This window comes from Labrus bergylta, chromosome 21, assembly GCF_963930695.1.
Source record: "Labrus bergylta chromosome 21, fLabBer1.1, whole genome shotgun sequence".
Taxonomy (NCBI): Eukaryota; Metazoa; Chordata; class Actinopteri; order Labriformes; family Labridae; genus Labrus; species Labrus bergylta.
This window is the reverse complement of record NC_089215.1, coordinates 20,487,036-20,510,250: the sequence shown is the minus strand read 5'-3', so window position 1 is coordinate 20,510,250 and position 23,215 is coordinate 20,487,036. Positions and strand designations below refer to the sequence as shown.

The window sequence follows — 23,215 nt, the reverse complement described above, 5'->3', positions numbered from 1 at the left end:
GAAAAAAAGAGAAAGCTGACTACACCTGTCTGCCCCTGCTGGGCTGGAGTGTAAAGGTTAAATGTGTGTGTGATAGCTGGCTCCAGGGGGGTGTGTGTGGCCACTGGTCAGGAGGGTTAACAGACAGCAGGTGGTCAATGCACATCCGGAGTGAACAACTTGGGAAAAAGAAACCACCGCAGAGCAGCAGCGAGGCTCCCACATAAAAATAAAGCTTCACATTGGATGCGGTGAGTTAAGGGGAAATGAGAGGAAATTGCGTCCTCAGTCTGCAATCAAAAGCTAATATTCCATCTTCATCATGATCCAAATATTCCCTTCCTCCTCCAACGCATTAAGTGTAATCTACGTCTAACTACTCTCTAAATTGCTTTCAAAATAAAATGATATGAGACGTTCTCTTTCACTGTCAGCTCGGCGAGGTCGTTAATTATTTTTTCGCTGTTATTTTAGAGTCGCGCACAGGCTGAGTGTGGAAGTGGGCGTGTGTGTGTATGATAAACAGGGCGTGGATTTGGCAGTGAGACTGTAAGGGGGTGTTCAGGATTTCCTTCCTATAGAGACGCTGCCAAGGAGCCACTGGAGCGCACAGACGGCACTGAGCGCTGCGGGGCGTAAATCCAGAAGCACCTTTCAGCTCAAGTCACTGGAAGAGTCTACAAGTCGCCTGTGATGATTTTTCAAGCTAAAAAAAGGACACGGGTGGGAGAGATAAGCTGAGGAACATGTGGAGCTTTTTGACGCGCGATGCGCAACTTTTGCGCCACTTGCTGCTGTGGCACGACATGGCGGTTTATTTCAAAGATATTCATTTTTGAGTAACTTTCAAGGTGTAGTAGTATGAAGTCCTGTGTCAGGGCATGTTTCCTGAATTGTGTCTTCGTGCTCAGGATTGCGACTCATGGGATGTAGTGTATGGAGAGCTGCGTTCAACTTTGGACACCTGAAGGTGCAGTCCAAGCTGTCCGTCTTTTTTACCATGATAATACTCTTCACATACCTCTTCTACTGCCTCAACGGATTCTGTGACTCCTTACCCAGGCCTGTTTACGACCAACAGAGCAGCAGTCAAAATAAAATGATCCTAAATGATGGACCGTCACTGCAGAAGCCCGGTGCGCATAACGCGTCTCAGGTGTCGTTTGTCCGGGGACAGCTGGCGGACTTGTCGAACAGCGATGCCAAATCTAACATCTCGATAGCAAATAGTTTCGGGAGCAAAAAGTTTCCTCAGGCCATCATCATCGGGGTGAAGAAAGGTGGCACTCGGGCTCTGCTGGAGTTCCTGCGCATCCATCCGGACGTGAGAGCCGTCGGAGCAGAGCCACACTTCTTTGACCGCTTCTACGACAAAGGGCTGACGTGGTACAGGTAAGAAGCGACTTTCACAACTGTGTTTTTAACATTTCCTTCAAGTTTTCACTCCCGTCCTCGACCTGCAAAGTGACCGGAATAGTAATGAACTGTAGGGGTCAAAGGGCAGGGGCAGGAGTCACCGACGCCTGATGAGAAGTTGTAGCTGTTTCCTGTCACTTTCTAGGAGGGAAAGTGCTCTAGGCTTTATTTTGAGCTGTCAATATCTGAATAAACATTTGCAGAAGCCTTTTTATTTTACTAAGATAACAATGTAATGAATGTTCCAAATACATGGGGTCGTTTGTTTCAGCCCAAAACTCAAAATTGTAACAGTCCTAATAAAATGTCTGATTCTGATAGGTTACAAACGACATTAAATGTACAGTAGTAAAAACTCAAGTAGAGCAGGCAAAGTGGAATGGCACTCCCAAAAACGCTTCCAAAAATTCGAATTCCCAAGGTTTACAATTCTTAATGTAGCCTATAGGTCAGAAAGATACTTAAGAAATTAAAATAGTTGAATACCTTATAAAACACATTAAATGTAGTATCTGCACTGAGAAGTAAAAATCAGGTCAAGCCGGTAAAATAGCATGCAGCCCCATCAAAAGTGCCCCACAAAACTCCTTATTTATCTCGAGATATTTTTGGGCTGTTTCCTAATGTGCTCTGTTGTGCATGTGAAGGCTTTATCCTTAAGTGTTTTAGTAGATCTTGTCAGACCAGTCGGATGAAGTTGATTGTGTTTGATTGCGCAGGCTAACACTAAGTTACATAATGATTAATTTAAAGTTTCTTCTTTATCTGTTTGACCTTTCAATTGAGAACTGTGACTCTTGAAACTTTTTTACTTTTGTACGTAAATGAAGGGGTATTTTTTTTCTGTCCCTTTTCCCCCCCAACCTTGCTCAACAATGGAAAAAAAAGTACTTTAATATGCTCTCTATTAGCAACAAATGTGCACAATTATTCATTACAATCTACTTTTTTAGTCCATCATTATTATAGCTATTAATTAATACAATTTAACTGAGCATGATGTCACAAAACAAAGCTGATTAAAACACACACTCCCTTTATTTTTCCATGTGAAGTGATCGTCCATATACCCGCAAAAACATCATCTCATGTCGCTGGTGTCACTCCCTGTCCTCTTCTTCTTCCTCATTAGTAACTCTCAGCACCAATAAGAGCCTCTGCTGATAGGTTCCAGCGATGGCAGCTTATTCAGTCCCCTGCCAATAAATTGCTGTTTATTGAGCTGACACGCTGCCTCCCTAAGTGTTCAGTGTTGGTTCCCCCGAGGGCCTCGCTACAGGCCTGATCACAAGTGGGAGGATGGGTGGTGATGGTTGTGGATGGTGGTAGTGTGAATGACCCCTCAGTCAGGTAGTATGGTTTGCTTGAGGATCAGCCCCAAACTGACTTCAGATAAGGCTGAGAATGTTCTGTCTTAAGTCGAAAAACAGCCTCAATTGTATTCTGTTTTTCATGAAAGAAAGGCAAGTGATGTATTTTTATATGATGTACAAAATCAAATGTACATGTTCAAGTGGGTGAAAAAACATCTTCTGTATATTAAAGTGTATTTTGCTTGGAAATGACGTCATGAAATCTGATAGCAGCACAGAGGCGAGAGGAAAAGAGACAAGAGGAAAACCATTAACAGAGGAAGAATGAGGAAAAGAGATCTGTGGAGTAAATGACAGTTTGATAAAGAGACAAGGAGAAGAGAGAGGAGGAGAACGCGGAGGTGGGGCAGAAAAAATGTTGTGAGAGAGAAGAAGACAGAGAGACGCAGGGCGAGATCAATACAGCCGGGTAATGATCGGTTTCACTGTGAGGCTCAGGTGGAACAGAGCTGAGTGACAGCAGGGATCAAAGCGTGTGTTTGTGTGCACAAGTGTTAGTTTGCCTACTTATTACTTTGTTTGACTTCAGGAAGAGGATGAGGCGGGGGGAGGGGGGTTTCCCTACAAAGTACATCAAACTGTCTCATGCATGTGTGATGATAAAGTTATGAGTGATGTGGGCAGCAGCTTGACTTGGAGTTGAAACGATGAAATACCAAAAATTGTTCAAAATAAGACATGCACGTTTAACGTCCACGGTGAGGACGAGGAGCCGGGGCCGGCTCGAGCTGGGGCAGACTGGTAGTGTTGGTGCTCTCACTGTTTACCTATGGACACAGACATGGAGTCTGTTTTCTGCCAGGAATTTACAAGATGCCAATGCAATTCTGGAAGAAATCTTGGTTGAGGAAATGGCCTTATGTGTTGAAGTAAATATGTCTGTAAACCTCACCTTAGTGGGAGTGGCCTGCGGTGCTGTACATTCTGGGATTTGGTGTCTTTCATCCACATGAGCCAAAAAGACACTTTCTGCCTTTTCTCGGCCAAGAAGGCACCAACTTCAAAATGTATTTCACATTTCTACTACATATATGACCCAATGTCAATACAGAGTCATGTTTCAACAGGTGAAGTATCCCTTTAAAGGGGACATATTATGAAAAATTTAGGGTTAGGGTTTTTGAACATATATTTGGGTAACCTGAGTGTCTACTGATCCACAAAATGTGAAATAAACCCATCCAGTCCTTTATTTGTGGTCTGCATAAGTCTTACAACACAGAGAAAAATGCTCTGTTTCAAATGTGCTCTCCTTGTGATGTCACAGTGGGATTCTGGTATAAAACAATCCCTTCCCCTCCCCTGGTATCTCCACCTATAGACTCCACCCCACCCCACTTTTGCGCAGGTCTGCCATTTTTATTCTCGCTAGCAAAGGATCTGTAGTTGTTTTAACAGTGAGAGAAAGAGTTAAAGGTGAGGCGACTGATGACCTTTACATGTTTCTCTTACAGCTCTCTGTTGTTGTGAAACTGACCTTACGTTGTGCTCTCTTACTGAGACATGACATGTTCACCTCTCTCTCTTTTTTTTCTCCTTCTCTCCGTCTCTCCTTTGAAGGCGTAATGAAACGTTTTTTTTTTTGGTCTGTTCTAATCCGCTGACAGCTCGTGTCAACACTGCGTGGATTGGACCGGTGTGATGACAGGTCAGGCATTAACACGGACAGCTCAGGGACATGCCGAGTGGCTGAGAAGGATTAGGCCCACTCTTGCTGTGAAGCAAGGCCTTATGAAGTATTAGTCAATACCCTCAACCACCCAGCTCCAAGCAGTTTTATATGCTGCATGCTTCAGTATTCCCCAACCTCAACATTTAGAGCGATAGGGTGAAGCTTATTGTACCCAAGGGCTGAACAGTCCACTGGCTTACAGACAAGTTATGAGAGTTACAAGGACTTTTCATTTTCATATAGGACAGATGTAATTTGTTCAAAGCAAGAAGCAAGAACCCTTGAGTCCAGTGATTCTCAATCAGGGTTACTGATAAGCTGTTAAATTAGCAAATGTCTTTAACACCATAGATGTTTACAACAACAACAAAAAAGAAGCCCTCTATGAACCATAGTTAAAATGAAATGATACAGTCTGTTGGGAGAAAATCAAGTTATTAAAATGCAACAGTGTCTTCAAAAAGTTGAAGCTATAAGGGTAGAATTAGTGCCCAACCGATACTAGATATTTGGGGCCGATACTGATATCAATACTGGGGAGAAAATAAATCTGATACCAATATATCGGCCGATATCTTTCTTAAATATGTGTTCGATCTTTAGAGAAAGATACATATACACATTTATTGCATTGATCCCTCATCTGCAGTTGTCAAACACTTGTTGAAGAAAAAAATACAGTATTAGGAAGATCAGATGGTCACACAACTGGAAAGTAACTTTGCATTTACGTAGCGTCACCGTTTGACACTCTGGAGGGTGATAATGGTTGTTGTATTCCATATAGCGCCCTCTGCTGGTGAAAGAGAACTGCTAGTTTAAAACAATTAATCTCAAATGAAATGTTTTTTGACTGGTCAATAAATCTGTAATATCAGCGCATATCTGCGATAAAACTAGACAATACCGATAGTCACTGGATATTCTAATATCGGCCGATATTATCGGCTGGAGGATTAATCGGTCGCGCTATTGGTAGAATGATGCCACCACTACACTCTGCTTGTTTTGTGTTTCGTTCTTACAGTTGAAATTAGCTTTTTTTCTTTTTTAACCTTACATGATAAACAATTTGTTAAACTGTGAGACAAAGTAATGAATCTAACATGATAACGGTCATTTAAAGGTGACTATTAGCTTCTGCTTATCAGTGCAGTAAAAGCTAGTATGAATGCAAACGACACTGACCTACACATGTAGAACCCAATTTATAATTAAGGCCAACAATTAAAAGCTTTAGCCTGACAATATCCATTTGTACATCCTCGTAAAAAATAACAGTTTTACATCATTTGAATGAACACATTAGGAACGGCAGGAAGTGTCAGTAAAGGGTTATTTGAGTGGAGTTTCAAAAATGTGATTGAGTCTAAGAATGTATCAAATATTCAGAGAAACATGTGGGGACTGCTTCATATGTCAATGGCTGCTTAATAATCAGAAACCTATCTGCCTTCCCTGTGCCATCTTACTTCTCTCCCATTTCTGCCCTCTTCACATTTCCATACTTCCAGAGATCATATTCTTACAAAAACATGATTACTTAATAGTAATTACACGTTAAGTAGCTGGTCGTTCACATGTATCAATTTGCAACAGAATCGTTACATGTGACGCCAACAACAACATCATCTGAGAGACCGGGCTGGAAAGTATCACTTAAGCATTCATTCTCTTGACAGAGCTCTTCATTTCAAAGTGCTGTTTGTGTCTTTGGAGCTTTGGCCACTGATTTTCAGCTGCTAACCAAGCAAAACACATGGACATCCTTAAAGGAAGCATTTGGCAAATTGTTTAAGAAAAAAAAATGCTTATATGTGGAAAAGCCTCGGCTTTGCCATCTGCTGGAAAACGGCTCTGTGGCTTTGGTGGTCGGGAACAAGGTTTCAGACAGCCTGGGTGTGCGAGTGTGTGAGCGCAAGTGTGTGGGTGTGTATGTGTGTGTGTGTGTGTGTGTGAGGTCGGACTCATTCACACTCTGCATGTAGCTCCACCTGAAGTGCATCCACTTCCCCCTCTTCTTCTGTCCGCCTTTTTCCTTGACGTAATAAATATCCAGCAGATATAAATGTCATACCCTGATATCGATCAACTAAAATAGGTCCTTTCTATTGATCTCTCCCTATCGGCCTTTATTGCCCTGTTGCAGCAGAAATGAATTCACTTCTGAATATTCAATCTTGTTGACAAGGAGCTGTTAGTCCTCGCGCCTGCTGACATTTATACCCACAGTCTGAGTGTTGCTGGAGGGGGATTAATTTATGGGCTTGTTCGGGTCACTCAAACAGTGTAATGTAAAGCCCCCTGCACAAGTCTTTGCTCCTGTCTCCTCAGTATTAATGCTTCTTTTCAGTCTGTCTCTAAATCTCACTCCTTATAGACAAATTCCATTGTCTCAAAGTTTCTTCTCTCTCTCTCTCTCTCTCAGGGAGCATGTCGTATAATTCAGCAGTGTCCTGGATGCGCTACCTAGACAGGAATTTCCAGGTTTTATTTCCTGTTTGACTCTACTACCAATCACAGGGGATTCTCCGCTTGAATTCCTCTCTCTGCTCACATTCTTGGAGCTGCATGTTGCAGAGGGTGTTTTCAGACCGATGGAATGGTTAAAGGAAGAATTTGGAAATGTATAGATCTTGCGGGCTGAAAGAAAGCTTTGTGCTCAACACAGGGTTCATTGCATTTGGAGTATTTGAAGCTGTATCAGTGCAGGAAGAAAACACTGGTCTGTTTTATCCATAAACAGCACATCTGTCAAAGCTAATAAACATGACACATGCTGCTATTTACATGTAAAGAGATTTTCATCAGACTTCATACAATATGTAAATTAAGCTGGAGGAACTTCAAAGATTTAATCAAACACGACGTCATAAATTGGTGCAGGATAGGTATGGATTTGAACTGGAATGATTTAACCCAGTCATCAATATTTTGACAGCTTGTCATTGGTCGACTTTTACCTTCCAAGCATGACGTGTCTCATCCAATCAGAAAGGATAGATGACTGCACGATGAGAGAGGACGACTGACCAACACTTCAGTCACAGCTACAGAGAGCAGGAAGGGAAAGTTTGAGTTGTAAGTCACTCTTACTGGTTTTTTAATTTGATCTTAGTGGGTTTGACTATACCAGACTGTAACACTGTATTTTAAGTAAAAGAGTGAACTGCTTTACTTTGTTAAACACACAAAGATCAGGCTGACTGATGATCTTCCATGTTTAATGGACCACATTGAATCAGCACCTTCCTACTCCCTCCATCTTCTCCTTTGTACATCGTTTCATTTGAACCTCTTTCTCTCGTCTTCTCTCTCAGCTTTGTGTCTGCAGACATTTGTTCAAGTTTGATGTGGAAAATGGAAAATGAGTAAACATAAGAAATAAGTATAAAATACTAAAATACTTATGAAAGAAACTGAAAAACTGAAATCCAAAATAAATCTAATTAAATCTAATAATGTACAGTCATCAAAAGCAACTTAACTAAAGTGCTGCACAGTTTTTAGTTAAGTTTCACTTCAGTACATGTAAACATCTTGTATACAGTGAGTTGTAAAGGCTACTTCTTGCAATACTTATAATTCTGTAAGAGTCCATCTCATTTACATCATCGCCTTTTCATTATCAAGATTGTTGTAGGAAAAATACAATTGAGATTGTCAAGTTTGCAAAAGATACTGATTTAGTGAGAACAATCTTGAAGGCCTTGTCTTATATTTCTTTTTTCTCTATCTTTTTAAGGTATTTATTATTTATTTATTTCACTGCCTATCTCCTGCTTCTCACACTAGTCCAGTTAGTGACAATAATACACCGCTGCTGGCTTGCTAATTGCCATTAAACAACAAAGAACAAGAAGAAATCTGATATAAAGGTCGGCTGATATTGGCTGAATAAAATATGTCAGCGTATTTGTTTTCCAAAATGTGATGTTGTGAAATCTTGGGGTGATTTTTTTCCAAAGGTGTCATCACTTGAAGTAACAAAAAAAATGAACTATGTCGGCTTTTATATCAACAATCTTTGAAACTTTCCTGTCTCAAAATTTGTACTGGTATAGGTTCAAAAGATCCCCCCGCAGAAAGGCTCTAATTTTAAAGCTCATGTGAAGAACTTTCAGGTTCTGTCGCTTGTAGCGCCCCCTGTGGACAAACAGTTCAACATATGTCTTTTCTGATTTTCCTTAACATGTAGCCTTCTGGCAAAAAAAAATCTCTCTCTGCTTTCTTTTAAATGTCTTGTATACATACAAATCATATTTAATCTTCTGTGCGTAAAAATGTTTTGAAGGGTATTTCCTCAACTTCTCATGACACCTACCCCCGTGGCAGGGTGACCCGGCATATAAAACAATTAATCAATCTTCTCTCTGATGATTCTGTTTGCTTTTGTTAGTCATTAAGAGGCATCAGTTTTTATTTCAGTGCAATTAAAAAACAGCTAAAAACTCCTCACAGGAGCTTTAATCAACTTATTGATGAATCAGCTAATTGTTAAAGCTTTATAGTATAATATATTTGAGGTGATCACTTATGGGAACTCAGAAATTTGAATAATCTTTTTATGCTGCTGCCTTCAGGCTCTATTTTTTCCCCCACTGATTTTCATTGAAAAGTATCAAAATACAACGTTCGTCACTTTCTCCATTGGCCTCCATTACGTTATTTTTTGACTCGGGTCAGGAAAAGAGATACACACTGACGTAGTTTTATTCGGTGGAAGTTGCTGTCGGTTGCTTTTTGATGGACACAACAGATACTTAAACCCACACCCAGTTAACCATCACTGGTGTGTCTGGAGAGGCAGGTAATTATTGACTGTGTGTGTGTGTGTGTGTGTGTGTGTGTGTGTGTGTGTGTGTGTGTGTGTGTGGCCGTAGACTTCTCACTGGTGTCTATCTCTGTTTAATGTCTGACTGCCACTGTGGGTGGGAGGGTCGTGAGAACCTGCAGACACACTGAGAGTCCCACAGAGAAACACACCTATCTTTGTCTGCTTTCAAAACTTAAGCTAAGCTCTCTCTCAGAAGGCTGTTTGATGTTTGAACTCCCTCTCCATGTCCATCCAAACTCCAATGTGTCCTGTGTGTCTCCAGGCCTGCTGCGATCACCCTGATGAGCCTGATCAATGGCACTAATACCTCAGAGTGACTATTTCCAGTTGTGAAAGCCATGCGTCGGCCAGCAGTGATTTCCTCTTCTCACATTAAGATTGCTGCTAACAATGAGCAGAGAAACCACAAGGAGTGGCACACTGAAACTGCTCGGAAGTGGGGGTTTTTTTAAGGATTGGACGGTTTAAAATGTTCTCATTGGTCGAGATCTGGGGAGTTGCCAGACGAGCAAAAGTCCATATTGACTCGATTATAGAGTGTCTGAGGTGTGTGTGTGTGTGTGTGTGTGTGTGTGTGTGTGTGTGTGTGTGTGTGTGTGTGTGTGTGTGTGTGTGTGTGTGTGTGTACATTTGTGTGCACTCATTTTGAGAAACTGTTTAATTAGTGAAACGTGGTTGTTTTCTCAGTCAAGAAGAGTAAACAAGTTGAATGTTTGTACATGGTGTGTCATGTTTAAACTTTAACTTGTCTGACTGAACTCAAGGCCTAACAAATCTTAATGTCATCTATCTATCTATCATAATTTATCTTTATGTAGGATACATACAAACATATTATGTACAGTCAGGTATTTATTTTTAATATTTTAATGCATATAGTAATAAGAACCTCACCTTGCAGTTTACAATTGTGTCTATGATTTACTCTCAAATGAAAAATTGATGATGATAATAATAGTAATAATAACTTTATTTATATAGCACCTTTCATGAGCAGAGAGTCACAAAGTGCTTTACCAAAGGATGAGAAAAAAAACATCAACAATATACGAAACAGATGAATCAAAAGCAAGTCTCAACAAATGGGTCTTAAGTTCCTTTTTAAAAGAGTCAGCAGTGCCCACAAATCTTAAACCTAAAGGCAGAGCGTTCCAAAGTGTTGGGCTAAAGCCTGAAAAGCGCAGTCTCCCTCGGTCTTCAGTCTGGTGTGTGGGCCGGTGCCTGTCCATGCAGGGCTTTAAAAGTAATAACATTTATGATTTATTATTTTTAGTAAAAAATGACTGCACTTTGAACACAACTGTATAATACAATGAATACATTTAAAATGTGCAGGAAATTAAAAAATATATTTTCTTTGATACTGTAACCATTCATTTTATTTTATTTTTTTATTTTTTTTACTTTTTTGTTCAATATTACTTTAAAAATAGTTGAATATAAAAAAAAAGTTTGGCAAATTTATTCTCTAAACCAATCGGGTAACTGGCTTATTGTTTAATATTTAATGTGCCTGTTGCATTTTTATTTAACTAAATTTAAAGAACTGTTAACTAACACACAATCTCCATACTTTCACAAACCATCACGATCTCGGTCACAGCCAAATTATGTAACAGTAGTGAGGGCATCATGACATCACAGCGGTCAGGATCTACCCACCCCTCCCTCCCTCTCTCTCTCCCCATCCTGTGTTCAGGAGAGCGGATGAAGGGAGGGTGGAGGGTGGGGCCCAGCAGCCCCCCCCCTGTCAGCTCAGTGATAAAGCCACACAAGTAGGCCACTGAGGGCCCGGCAGGAACACAAATGTAGATTTTCCCATTTGATAAGTCAGGAGGGGTGGGAGCAATCAGTGGCAGCACACACACACACACACACACACACACACACTCACACACATTCCTACTCATATGGACACATTGAGTGTACAGACTCAAACATAAACATCCAAACACACACAGAGTAAACTCTGTCTTATTTTCTAACTTCTGTCATTACAGGTAGTTATGTGTCTAGAAAGATAAAATCACAGCTTCCCTTCTTCCTGTCTGAAGTCATTTTTTCAGTGTTGAGTTTTTTGTCCAAATATTTTGATCTACAGTAAGTGTCCATTATCATTAGTGACTTTTTTTGCACTTACCAAAGATAACTTCCATCCTGTCACGCCTCCTTGCTTATATTTTTGTCTTTATCTTTTACATTCTCATCTTTTTTCCTATAAATAAAAAAAAAAGTTTAAACAAAGTAATTTGACAATTTTGGAAAATCAGTTTTTTAACTTTCCTGGCAAAGTACAACGTGTTGATCAACACCACTCACGTGTCCATAGGCAACATTTGAGGACAAAGCCAACATCCTGTTAGTTTAGTGCAAACAAGAAATTGGAAATATTTATATGTCTGGATCTGAGAAAGTCACAAGAGCACTACCATAAAGGCTCTATAAAAACAATAGCACCTTTATATTTGTACTTTTTTCTTACAGATAAAACACATTAAAGCCACAACAGTCACAGTATATAAACTTCACCACCCCTCCTATTGGCTTGAGGTGAATTCTCCGGAGAATATCCTGCAGTGTTATCACATCAGCTCACTCAGACTCACTGCAGAAAAAATACTCGGGGTCTGACAGGAGAAACTCCTACTGGAAATATCAGGAGTTTTTCAGGAGATTTCTGCAACTGTGAAGGCCCTGTAAGTGTCATCTAAGGTTGAGAAAAGTTAGCCTTCTCCCCATTTCAGTCTTTACACTCAGCTAAGCTGTTAGCTGCTAGCACTAGCGTCATTCATGACTGTTTAGAAATATGGACGACATATCTCCATCTCCTTCTGTTGTACAAAAAAGAAGCTGAAATAGCTCAGTGACACGAGAGTCACAAATGAGCTTGATAGTAACTATAGTGACAGATTCTGGGTTTAAGAGAAAAGTATTTGACGTGAATTCTAATTTCAAAGTTTGCCTGGTGTCCCATCTGTTAACATGGAGGAGGCGGGGTTTACTGCAGCTAGTCAGGGAGGGGCCTGAAATCTTTGGCTTCACTTTTAGCAGGCAATTTTTTCATCCATCTTTTTTTTAATTACAATCCTTTGCTGCATATTAAACACACAGATGTAGGATTGGCTCACCTAAGCCTGTATGAGTATTTTAAAGAAATGTCCATTAAGAGAATAATAAACACATCATTAAATTAGAGATTATTCAAACAGCTGAGAGTTTATGCTTAAATCTTCAAATGGTGTGAAGCTAGTGAATTGGTACCATTCACGCACAAACAAAAGCACACACTTCCTCTGTCATTACGGCTTCCCTGGTTTCTTAAAGGAAACTCTGACTGACCACCTCTCCTTCACTCAGCGCTCTCAGGCCCTGTGATGTCTCTATTAACTGTCACGCCTCTACTTTTTTCCCCTTCAAATACATACAGTACGGAGGCTCTTTCCTACCGACCTACACCAGTGATGCAAAACTCCTCCGCAAAAGAAAAATTCTCCTCTCCTGACCACCTAAGTGTTTCTGCCTGAGGGTAACCTTCAAAGTGTGTAACAGTCCGCCGCACACATGGATGTGCAATTCACATTATATTATATTAATAATGATAGTCTGTAAGAGGCTGACAGATAATATTTGTTGCTGATATTTAGTGGAGAAAAGGGAATTTGCTGGTCTTTAATTTACTTCAATGAAAACAGACGGTGGAACACAAGTAACAGTTGTTGAATTGTGGAAGTAAAAAGTACAATTTTTGACATAAATGTCAATAAATTGTTAAAGTTAATACATGCATGTACGCCTTGTTGTCCATGCTGATTTTTCAATATTTCTGCAGCGTGAAAAATGACATTAAATTGCATTCACAGATGACTTTTTAAATGGTGCAGGAGTCTCTTTTCAGTCGAAGTGAAAGACTTCAAAGTATCATCTGTCTGCAGGAGCATTCTCCTTCACAATAAAAGCAATTTAAAAAAAAATGCATTAAATTACTTATTGTTAATAAATGTAGCCTCCAATCCTATTTTCTCAAGCTAAAGACTGCAACTTTGAAAACAAGACAAAAAAATATCAGAGATTAGGAGCGCTCTCTGTTTTTTAACAGCACTGAGTTATTTGAACAAAAGTTTAAATATTGTTGAAAACATTCCCAAACTAATGCAATGGCATTACTCCAACAGACACAGAGACGAGCACCACTTTAGCTCCTCTTTTTACTGAGTTGCTTAACGTTGACGCAGACTTCTAATCAGCCCGCAGCAGCTCCTCAGCCCTGTATTTGCCGTCAGTAATGACAAACCTCTAACCTCGGCGCAGCAGCTTTTTACAGATCTCTGAACACACACAAGGCCGACTGAATCTGTCTTCATGTGTCCCTTCTGTAGTGGTCCAGGACGTCAGTGTGTTTTGATATTCCTTCACACTTGTCAAATGTATTCATAACAGTTTCACTCTGAAGGATACAGTCGAGGCCACGTTGAGGCTTTGAAGTAGTGGGAGGAAGAGGGAGAAAAAAATGGAGGTGAGAGAAGAAGAAATGAAGCGTTGGAGGAAGAAGAAAAAAAGGAGCGGGGCAACATCGCATGTACGGGAGAGAAAATCTGCACATGATGACATGTTGCATTACATGATCCCCCGGTTATCCTCGGTGGTCTCGCTTTTCTGAATCATAACCATCTGCCTCTGACCTTCAGGGTGGAAGGGTCCATTTCCGAACGGTGCAGGCTGCTGGGGATTAAGAGGGTCCGGGGGTCTGGCCTCTGGCCCAGCTGAGCCGGTATGGATCAGAAACCTCGGGACCAGAGGGAAACTTCCTAACCCAGAAACACTTCCCTCATCTCCGCCATACACACACACACACACACACACACACACACACACACACACACACACACACACACACACACACACACACACACACACACACACACACACACACACACACACACACACACACACTATCACACTATCACACACACATACTAAGGACTTAATTGCTCCCAGATGTGGGTCCATCCTGTGGAAGCCATGTTCAGAGGGTTACAGTGTGTACATATGTATGTTGTATTTTTGTGAGTTAAACAGAGTAGAAGACAAGTGTGAAAATAGCGTTGAGTGTGTGGTTCTCGTTAGAAGAGCGTTAAAAGCCGTAGTGTTTACAGTACCTGACACTGGCCTTTTTTCCTTTAAATATACACACAGTCACATTAAAGAGGCGCTTTAAGTTAGGGAAACCATACATTCAAGGCGGAAAACTGCACTACAAATTATAGAGCAATAAGCAGAAACGGTGATGAAAAGTTGTGTTTAAAGCAGCAAAAAAAAGGTGCAATGCTTTAGCTTTGTTCTCTTTTCTATTCTTAACACCCAAATGAAAAGGCAAAAGGAAGTCAGATGCTGCCCTCCGTCGTTTCTCTTCATTTAAACTCAATGTTTTATTGTGATTTAAGCTATTTTTTTCGTCTCTGTCTTTCTCAGACATTTTTTAAATCTGCCTACCATTTGTTATGTCTGATTTTAAGGTTGATCAGATTTGTTTAAGTGGCTTAGCGCTGCTCCTGGCTGCATAAATTTGGTGACCTCCAAAGAGATTTGAAAATCTCTCGTCAGCCATGACAAAGCGCAGTCCTGTACATTTACATTAATGCATCTCACAGGCTTGTTTTCAAACCACTTTAGCTGCCCAGTAAACACCAACCGTTGTTCCAAGATCCCGTCTCTGGCATTGGTTAAATATGGTTCTACTTATTTGTCTCCAAGATTAAACCAAATAACCCTGATGACTTCTGGGTTATTTGTTTGGCCTTTAGAAAACTCGCCTGAGCCGTTTAAGGTTGAAAAGTATTTCTCATGACAAACAGAACTTCATAACTTATAAATTCAATTGAATGTATTTGGTCTTACATCCACTCTGCTAAGCTAAAGCTAGGTTACACTTCTGCAGGTCAGGCTAAAAGTGAGCTGCTGATTTTGTCAGCCCTGACTCTTTTAAACAACGTCCCTGATGTGTAATGCAAAACTCAAAGACAAAGATCCTAGTTTCTAAAAAGTTGACCCTCCAAATACAGATAACAGCAAACGCAATGCAAAGTAACTAAATATAACTTAGCCAAGGCTAGCTGCGGCCATCTCACCAATAACTAGCTTTAAGTACATGTAGCTTTCTCTGCGGCAGAGTGCACAAAATGATGGCTGAGCCTGTTTCACCGAGCCAGAGTGCGGTTTGGCTTTTTATTTGACTGCTGCTCCGTTTTGTAGTAGCTGCAAATTCTGCTTAGTGTCTTCATGGAAATGTTTAATTTCTGTGGCATGTTCATTTTTCATGTTGTAAAAATGTCACACATAGGAAAGTGGTGTTAGCTCATTTTTGACCAAATATTTAGTTTCCTCATCTTGGCCGTAAAGGTAGAAATAAAAAAATGCTTTTTATGTGTCTGCACGTGACCCAGCTCCTGTTTGGTTGAGGACCTGGCTGCATTCCCTCGTACGTCCTTGTACTGTTCTCATAAACAGTAGCCTATTAGCCGTTGCCGTCCTTTAAAACAGGTCCTAATAAAGCTCGGGCCACCCACACTGAGCACTGCTTAATCTGTGCACGTGAGAGCGTCTGGACACATTTTGTATGCAGATAAATGCACATCTGTGCGCTTTCAAAGCTGACTGCATTCCTGCTCCAGATGCTAACAGCTAAGAGGTGTGATGAAAACAAACATGAGGTCACTTGACGCTCGTTTGGAAACCACACAGAGGCAGTGTGTCTAACTGGTATCAGATACAAAGAACAAACAGTGTGATTATCATCCAGAGAGAACAGAGATTAGACGCGTCTGAAGCCGAGGATTTCATGCCCTCTTGGAGCTGATGTTATTCTCCTCTCATCTGTGCTTTTACCTCTCCTCTCCTCCCTTTTCCATTTATTCTTACGCGCTCTTCTCTCCTGTACACTCTCCACCCTGCACTCAGCCACCGTGTGGAGCCTCCTCCTGCTCTTTTTTGTTGTAGCCCGGCTGTTCTGTGATTACAGGCTAGTGGTTCAAGATGTAAACATGATGTGGATGGAAGCAGCACTCTGCCTGGGATTGAACACGATGACTTCCATTAGAATGATGTGTGCTACAGACACTTTTTTTTTATAAAACACTAAAACAGCATCAACACAAAAGCACCTCTCGCTGTTTTTTGTTGCGGTTGTTCTTGCTCTGAGATCTTTGGATGTCGCTGCCCGCAACCACAGGAGAATACAAAAATACTCCGAACATTTGCACATGTGCCTGCATCTTCTCTTTTGGGCTGAAGTCCTTGTATTCTTGAGGGGTTTTGGAAATGATGTGATATACCACACAAGTGTGATTGCTGTTGTACTGATTATCAGCACTGATGTGGCCTCATGCAGAAGGTTAGCACAATTTCAAGTGTGATATTGCTTTTATTTAACACTACACCAAGGTGCACATACTTTAAAGTGATGGAGCCAACAGAGTGAAACGTGGAGTCAGTAAAGCATTGTTGGTCGCAGCTTGTAAAGACAACATTTAAACTGGGTCATTCCTCCTGGGCTCATCTCCCCCCAGAAGCAGACACTCACTGCAGGGTGTAGTATGTTACATTTACTGCTTGTACCTACAACTCAAGCTAACCGCACGCTGCTAGCCCGGTGTTCTCAGAACCTGTGTAAAAGCCAACACAAGGTTCACCCTCGTTTTGGAACAAGCTTTATATGCTACGTCCACATCTGTCACATTCTGCGCTTTGAATTGCGTCCAATCGCTTAATTTGTATCCACTCCTAAACTCACCTGCGTCCTGTCATTTGGCTGAAGGGAACACACCAGCTCCCCGCCCAAAAACATCCCGTGTCAATCAAAACAAAACATCAAAACAGGTTCTCTGCAGACACAGTAACCACCCCACATATATGGACGCCCATAAAGCTACTGACTCCACCTTTCCCTATCATTTTTCAATATTTGATCATGCTCCAACAAAACAACTTGCACCACAACTTCCCCAGAACTGGACTCAACGATTTCTTTCACCCCTGACTCTGTCTGCAGATCTACACATTACCTCAGAACAAGCTACGTTGTGATATATCAATTTATCTGTTTCCACTTACAATTCATCTGTTGAAATAAGAGTCAGGACCCGGAGCTGTTTGCTTCATATCATTTTGAGATGACCTGAGGCAGATTGATTAAAAAAAGAGCAAGTCCAAGTGCTGTTATACTCTATAGTATGAGTTGTAACATTGTGTTTTTAGCACGCTTGTCCAATCACTTTACTGGGTCTGAACAAACTGCTGTAAAATATTATTAGATTTGCAGGTTTTCCTCAAGTCATACAACATAAGTTTTGAAAGGAGGAAAAAAATGTTCCACAACCTAAAACAAAAACCATAACTGTCAATTCTCAACTTCTCACTGCACAATGATGTTGTGTGAATCCGCTATATTGCAGTGATGTATAAGAGTCACACCGGGAGAATATTCATTCATCGTAAAAGAGGCAGACTCCACTGACAGTTACATTACAGGACCCAAGTGCATTGTGGTCCAAAACTATGCTGATTAAAGGATGCTATATACTCTCCCTTCTCCTCCTCTGGAAATACTCAAAATTACTCATGTTTTCTCGCTGGTGTTGTTGGGAGTCTGTGTAATGTAGGAAATGCAGGTAAACAAGGGAGGTTGGGAAGAAGTGAAGGAACCAAAACCAGCATGAAGTGACCACAGAATAGCCTCACAGATTGATGACATGTGAGAGTAACAGTATCTAAGGGTGGGATTTCCTCTCAAAGCCAGAGCGCTTAAATCTTGTCCTTGGACCCGAATGAGAATTGTTGCTTCTTTTTTTTTTTTTTTTTTGGATCTGAGATACATAAAAACTTTACTGCCTCTCACATCATGTGGTGACCGCAGAATTAGAAACTTGGCTTCACATTGATGTGAAGTACTCTTTATAACTCATCCCAATGCAGCTACAGTGATGTTTTCAGGAACTTGCCTCCATTTGGTATTTGCTGTTTTCCTTGATTTTCTTGTTTCTCCCTGGCCCTGTAACACTTCAAATGAATACCATAAGTTGTATAATTGGTGTGAGCCTGGTAGCTTCTTGCCAGGGGAAACGCCGGACTTGGATCTGACTGTGTGTTTTGGATCAGAAAGAGAGAGGAACAGAGTCGGCTCCATCACCGCACACCAGATCTCGGAGCCCCATAAGCCCTTCACTTACAGACCAACCACGAAGACTCCAACTCTCAACCATCCCCACATGTCTGCAGAAGAGGGAGGGGGAGGGAAGCGTGGAAATCAGCTGAGGGATCTCTCACAGTTACATTTATATAACACCAACTGATCCTGAGATTTAAATCTCCTGTATGCTGGGAACACAAGGGATGTTATTAGATATTATTTTAGAGGCACAGTAGCATTTTAAAAGACAGAAATGACACAAGACAAACAGGTTTTTCCTTTTGCTTCCATTTCATTCCTTTTATATCCAATCTGCCGGCCATTTAATAAGGCCTCTGAGTGAGGCTTCAGAGAGGGCTTGTTGAACTTTCAGAAGGCACTGCTGTGTCTTTTCAGCCAGTGAGTCATCTAAATAGGGGTGAAGATCAAGAGGAAGAGGGAAGCCCAAACTGTGCCTAGAATACCTCAACCACTGATGGTAATAACAATCAGAGGGCCAAAGGCAATAACCAGGATTGAAGGCGAACACATGGCTACCATCAGACGATACAAAACCTCTGAAAGTCTTAAAAGATTTGGACTTTTGCCTGCTTTCCTGCAAGCGTGACTAATAGGATCATTGCTGCCAAAATATTTAATTTACTAAAGGATCATTTTGCTGTATAACCTGTGTCTTATTTTTATACCTAATGGCCATTTCTTCTCGCCGTAATGATAACACGGCTCTCTCCAAGCAATTCATGAGATCGGGGAATGTTGCAACACTGCTGTAACAAAAGCCAGCAGGAAACATAGTTAAGACAATCAGACAGGTTTCTATAGAAGACAAATGTTTAGCAATGTTACATAAATCTGTTTATTTAGAGGTAAATTATGTTTTTGAGCAAAGTTACAAAAACTTGGAGAATCATGTCAAGGCTGTCTGACTGGTTGAGTACTTGTGTAGGTCGCCTGCCAGATGACATTTTCATGTAATCAGCATGTGTAAGAAAATTAAATGTGATTATTACTGAATGGTATCAGTTTTCAAATTGATTCTAATCATGGTTTACTTCTGGCATATTATTTTACTGAGAAATGCACATCAGAATGCTCTGATTCATACAAACATTGTTTATATTAATGTAATTATATATAAGGACGGTACACATTAATTAAAAAATAAAGCAATTTTAAAAAGACCGCACACCTCACAAAACTGTCAACAAGAAGTGTAAATAAACACAAAGTCTAAAACTCAGATTGTTTGTAAATGATGATGTGTTCTTTATACTTTAGATATTTTTTGGTTTAAACAGCAAATATAGTGTAGAATATGTATTGATATACATTGAATTACTGTACAGCCCAGTATCATGATATAGATTGTTTTGGCATATTATTGCTTTTCCTGCTATGACAAGTCACACTTTCTAGTCTGAAGAAGGCTTGTTAGCTTTTAGATTATATTAAATCAAATGTTTTAACACCAATTAAAAATAAATAAATATAAGAAAAAGTCAGAGTTATGAATTATGTGAATTATTTTAAACCTCTTTTATTTCCCTTTCGTGTAGTTATTTTGTAGACTGTGAGCAGAGAGAACTCCCATGATTCCCCGCTAGCCTCGACGTCATCTTTTGTTATTGTAGTACAGATTGAGCGCCCCCTGGTGGCAGAATCTACATATTGTATCTTTTATTACACTGGTAATACAGTAGTTCCTGTTTACTGTATTATCTGGTTTATTTAACATTAGCTTGTTAGCTTGGCACATGGGCTAGACGTCTTGCTATTAAACCTACATACAGGAATCCCCTTTTCAGAACCCCACATCTTCACTTTCAATAACGGCTGCTGGAAAACTAAGTTGAGTTGTTTTGAGCGCTTTTTGATCGTGAATTAAAGGTAAAGTAGGGTTGTACTTTCTCAAGGAGAAAACATAAGGAGTATTTCATCACAGTATCTTACTAAACCCTGTTATGTCAAAAGGATTTTCTTTCCAGTACATGCAAAGAGGAAGGCAAAGGATTACAAAAATATATAATAGCATCGACAGTTACTTCTCTAAAAAACAGTATGACAGTAATGTCTCTTTAATTTCAGTCCTGATGGACCGTCTCCCTGTTTTGAGAAACTAGAGCAGAGTGAGTCCAGGCTGTTACGAGCATGTTTATGAGGAGGCAGCGGATGAGAGGAAATTGCATTTCTGGGGTTAATATAGTCTTGTGGTTTTTCTACAGTAGCCGCTCACGCGATTCCCTATCAGTCTCTACTCTGACATGGTCACTCCATCAATTCCAGCAGCTAATGCCACGTTTATCTCCCGCTAATCGCTGATTCAGCCCACTAATTACAAAGGAAAATCAAAAAGCCTTCGAGGCACTGAGCTATCATGAAAGGAATGCCATGAGAACTTTGATGAAATCAAGGGACCGTATTTATTTGTTCTGATGTTACTCTTATAAAATATAAAATACAGTTTATGTTGGCATTTTTCTCAGGTTTACGCTCATGGGTGTTAAGAGTTCAGTTTTATTGATTGCAGATTCTCTTCGTTTTTTCTTCTTTCTTGCACAGGAACCTGATGCCTCGTACTCTAGAGGGTCAGATCACGATGGAGAAGACCCCCAGCTACTTCATCACCAAAGAAGCCCCTCGTCGTGTCTTCTCCATGAGCCGCCACGCTAAGCTCATCGTGGTGGTGCGCGACCCCGTAACCCGGGCCGTCTCTGATTACACCCAGACTTTAACCAAATCTCCCGGGCTGCCATCCTTCGAGAACCTGGCTTTTAGAAACACCACCACGGGCCTCATCGACACCTCCTGGAGCGCTGTACGCATCGGCATCTACGCCAAACACCTTGAGAACTGGCTGCACTTTTTCCCGCTCTCGAGCTTCCTCTTTGTCAGCGGCGAGCGCCTCGTGACGGACCCGGCGGGCGAAATGGGCCGCGTCCAGGACTTCCTGGGACTGAAACGCGTGGTGACCGACAAGCACTTCTACTTCAACCAGACCAAAGGTTTCCCCTGCCTAAAGAAGCCCGAGGGGAGCAGCAGGCCGCGCTGCCTGGGGAAGTCGAAAGGCAGACCCCATCCCCAGATCCCCTCAGAAGTCCTCCTCAGGCTCAGAGACTTCTACAGACCCTTCAATCTCAAGTTTTACCAAATGACCGGCCAAGATTTTGGCTGGGACTGAGCGGCTCCTCACCAAAGCTCTTAAAAACTGATAGTAGTGTTCTTGTTCAGCCAACAACCAAAACCGGACCCGGGTTACCATGAAAACATCGTGTTTACCAAAGCTTTAACTGTGCAAAACATGCCTTTTCTTTTGTTTTCTTTTCTATGAAAACTCCTGCCTCTTCCTCTTGATTTACAGCAACACATTTTATGAGAGCTTTAATGCTTTAAGACTTTCTAAACAAAGAGTGGAAGAAGAGCTGGTTGTGCCTCGGACCACTGTAGTGTGACAAGCGCAGGCCACATTGAATCATACTGCTTATTTGCTTTGACTTGGATCTCCTCACACTCGGCACCCTAAGTGCCAGAAGTATGCTAAGCTCTCATTGCTGTCCAAAACACTAAAAAGCACAACCTCTATATTGAAGAAAATAACCCCAGAAAGATGCCAACAATGCAAGGAGATGGGCCTAAATTTAAAACGTGGCAGCAGAGTAATAGGCTATGACAGCCGGGCAAAGCTACAAGAAACCAAATTACATATCAAAGACACGCGAACTGTGAAACAAAAAATGACTACGAGAAAAGAAGGAATAGGTTTTAAATTATGCACTATGGCACAATAGAAATACATGGGAAGCAACATAAATTAATTATTCAGTTAGGGTTATAAATCCAGCAATGTTCAGTTTACCTTTGTGTAAATGTTCTGACAGGTTCTTAGTGTATACAGCTTTAGTTTTGTTTGTTTTTCTTACAATGCAAGATCCTTCTCTGGACTGTCTTTATTGTATCTCAATAAAAAATGTAGCAAAGGCAGGAAGATGGGACCCCTGCAACTGTTACAAACATAGAAGAAAGGCCCAGCAGAGTCCACTATGTGCTGTTAATGATCAGTTATTTAAGTTACCAATACAACATGTGTATAAAATGTTCCTTTCACACACATCTGTATCCGTGATTTCTTTCTACTTCGTTTGTATCACCACTCAACTCCACAGATGGTACTTATATGAAACTGTATAATTCTGAAAGCATAATTTATAAGATGATGAAATATTGTGAGTCTTTTGTATTTGAAATTCTGCTGGAACTACTAAAACTTTTATTCTAAAATGTGTGGATGTGCTCATTTCTGCATTGAACTAAGTTCATCCTATTTGTGAAATTAAACCAATGTTACTGTTGCTGGAATTTAAAAAAGATATATTATTTCTTAAATTTTTTTTTGCTTCTTGGACATCTAATGATTAGAAAAGGAAATGAAATTAATCAGTGTTGTGTAATTTTTGATGACATCTGACATTAACTGTAGCCTATTTGTTCCTTTAATCTTTAACGTTCATGTATTTTTAAAATCAGGGTGTTCTTCTCACTGACAGTACAAGTAAAAAACACTTTGAAAAGTGGCGTTTTAAAGGATTGTTATATGTGCTACTATTTGCTACTAGACACAGCTGATGCTAGCTCTATGCTAGTTGATGCTTACAGTAGACATAACAAAAAAAAATGTTTGTCTGGCTATGTCTTCATTTAACAAAATCCATACCAGTGCCTTAATGTTAGCATAATGACAAGTTTTCAAAATACTTCCATTT

At 40.6% G+C, this 23,215-nt stretch overlaps 1 protein-coding gene across 1 annotated transcript; it reads left to right on the top strand.

Annotated features, from left to right (window-relative positions):
- Nucleotides 1-557: 557 nt before the first annotated feature.
- On the top strand, nt 558-22,804 carry si:dkey-121b10.7 (heparan sulfate glucosamine 3-O-sulfotransferase 6). Its single transcript, XM_020642541.3, has 2 exons — nt 558-1,371; nt 21,018-22,804. The coding sequence occupies exons 1-2, from the start codon at nt 902-904 to the stop codon at nt 21,634-21,636; spliced, it is 1,089 nt and encodes a 362-aa protein (XP_020498197.1). The 5' UTR covers nt 558-901; the 3' UTR covers nt 21,637-22,804.
- The last annotated feature ends 411 nt before the right edge of the window (nt 22,805-23,215 follow it).

What these genes read in the sequence shown, in the direction of transcription:
- si:dkey-121b10.7 (XM_020642541.3), top strand. Translation starts at nt 902, where the DNA reads ATGGGATGTAGTGTATGGAGAGCTGCGTTCAACTTTGGACACCTGAAG. An exon ending in AAAGGGCTGACGTGGTACAG is followed by an intron (nt 1,372 to 21,017) that starts GTAAGAAGCGAC and finishes TTTCTTGCACAG; the next exon opens with GAACCTGATGCCTCGTACTC.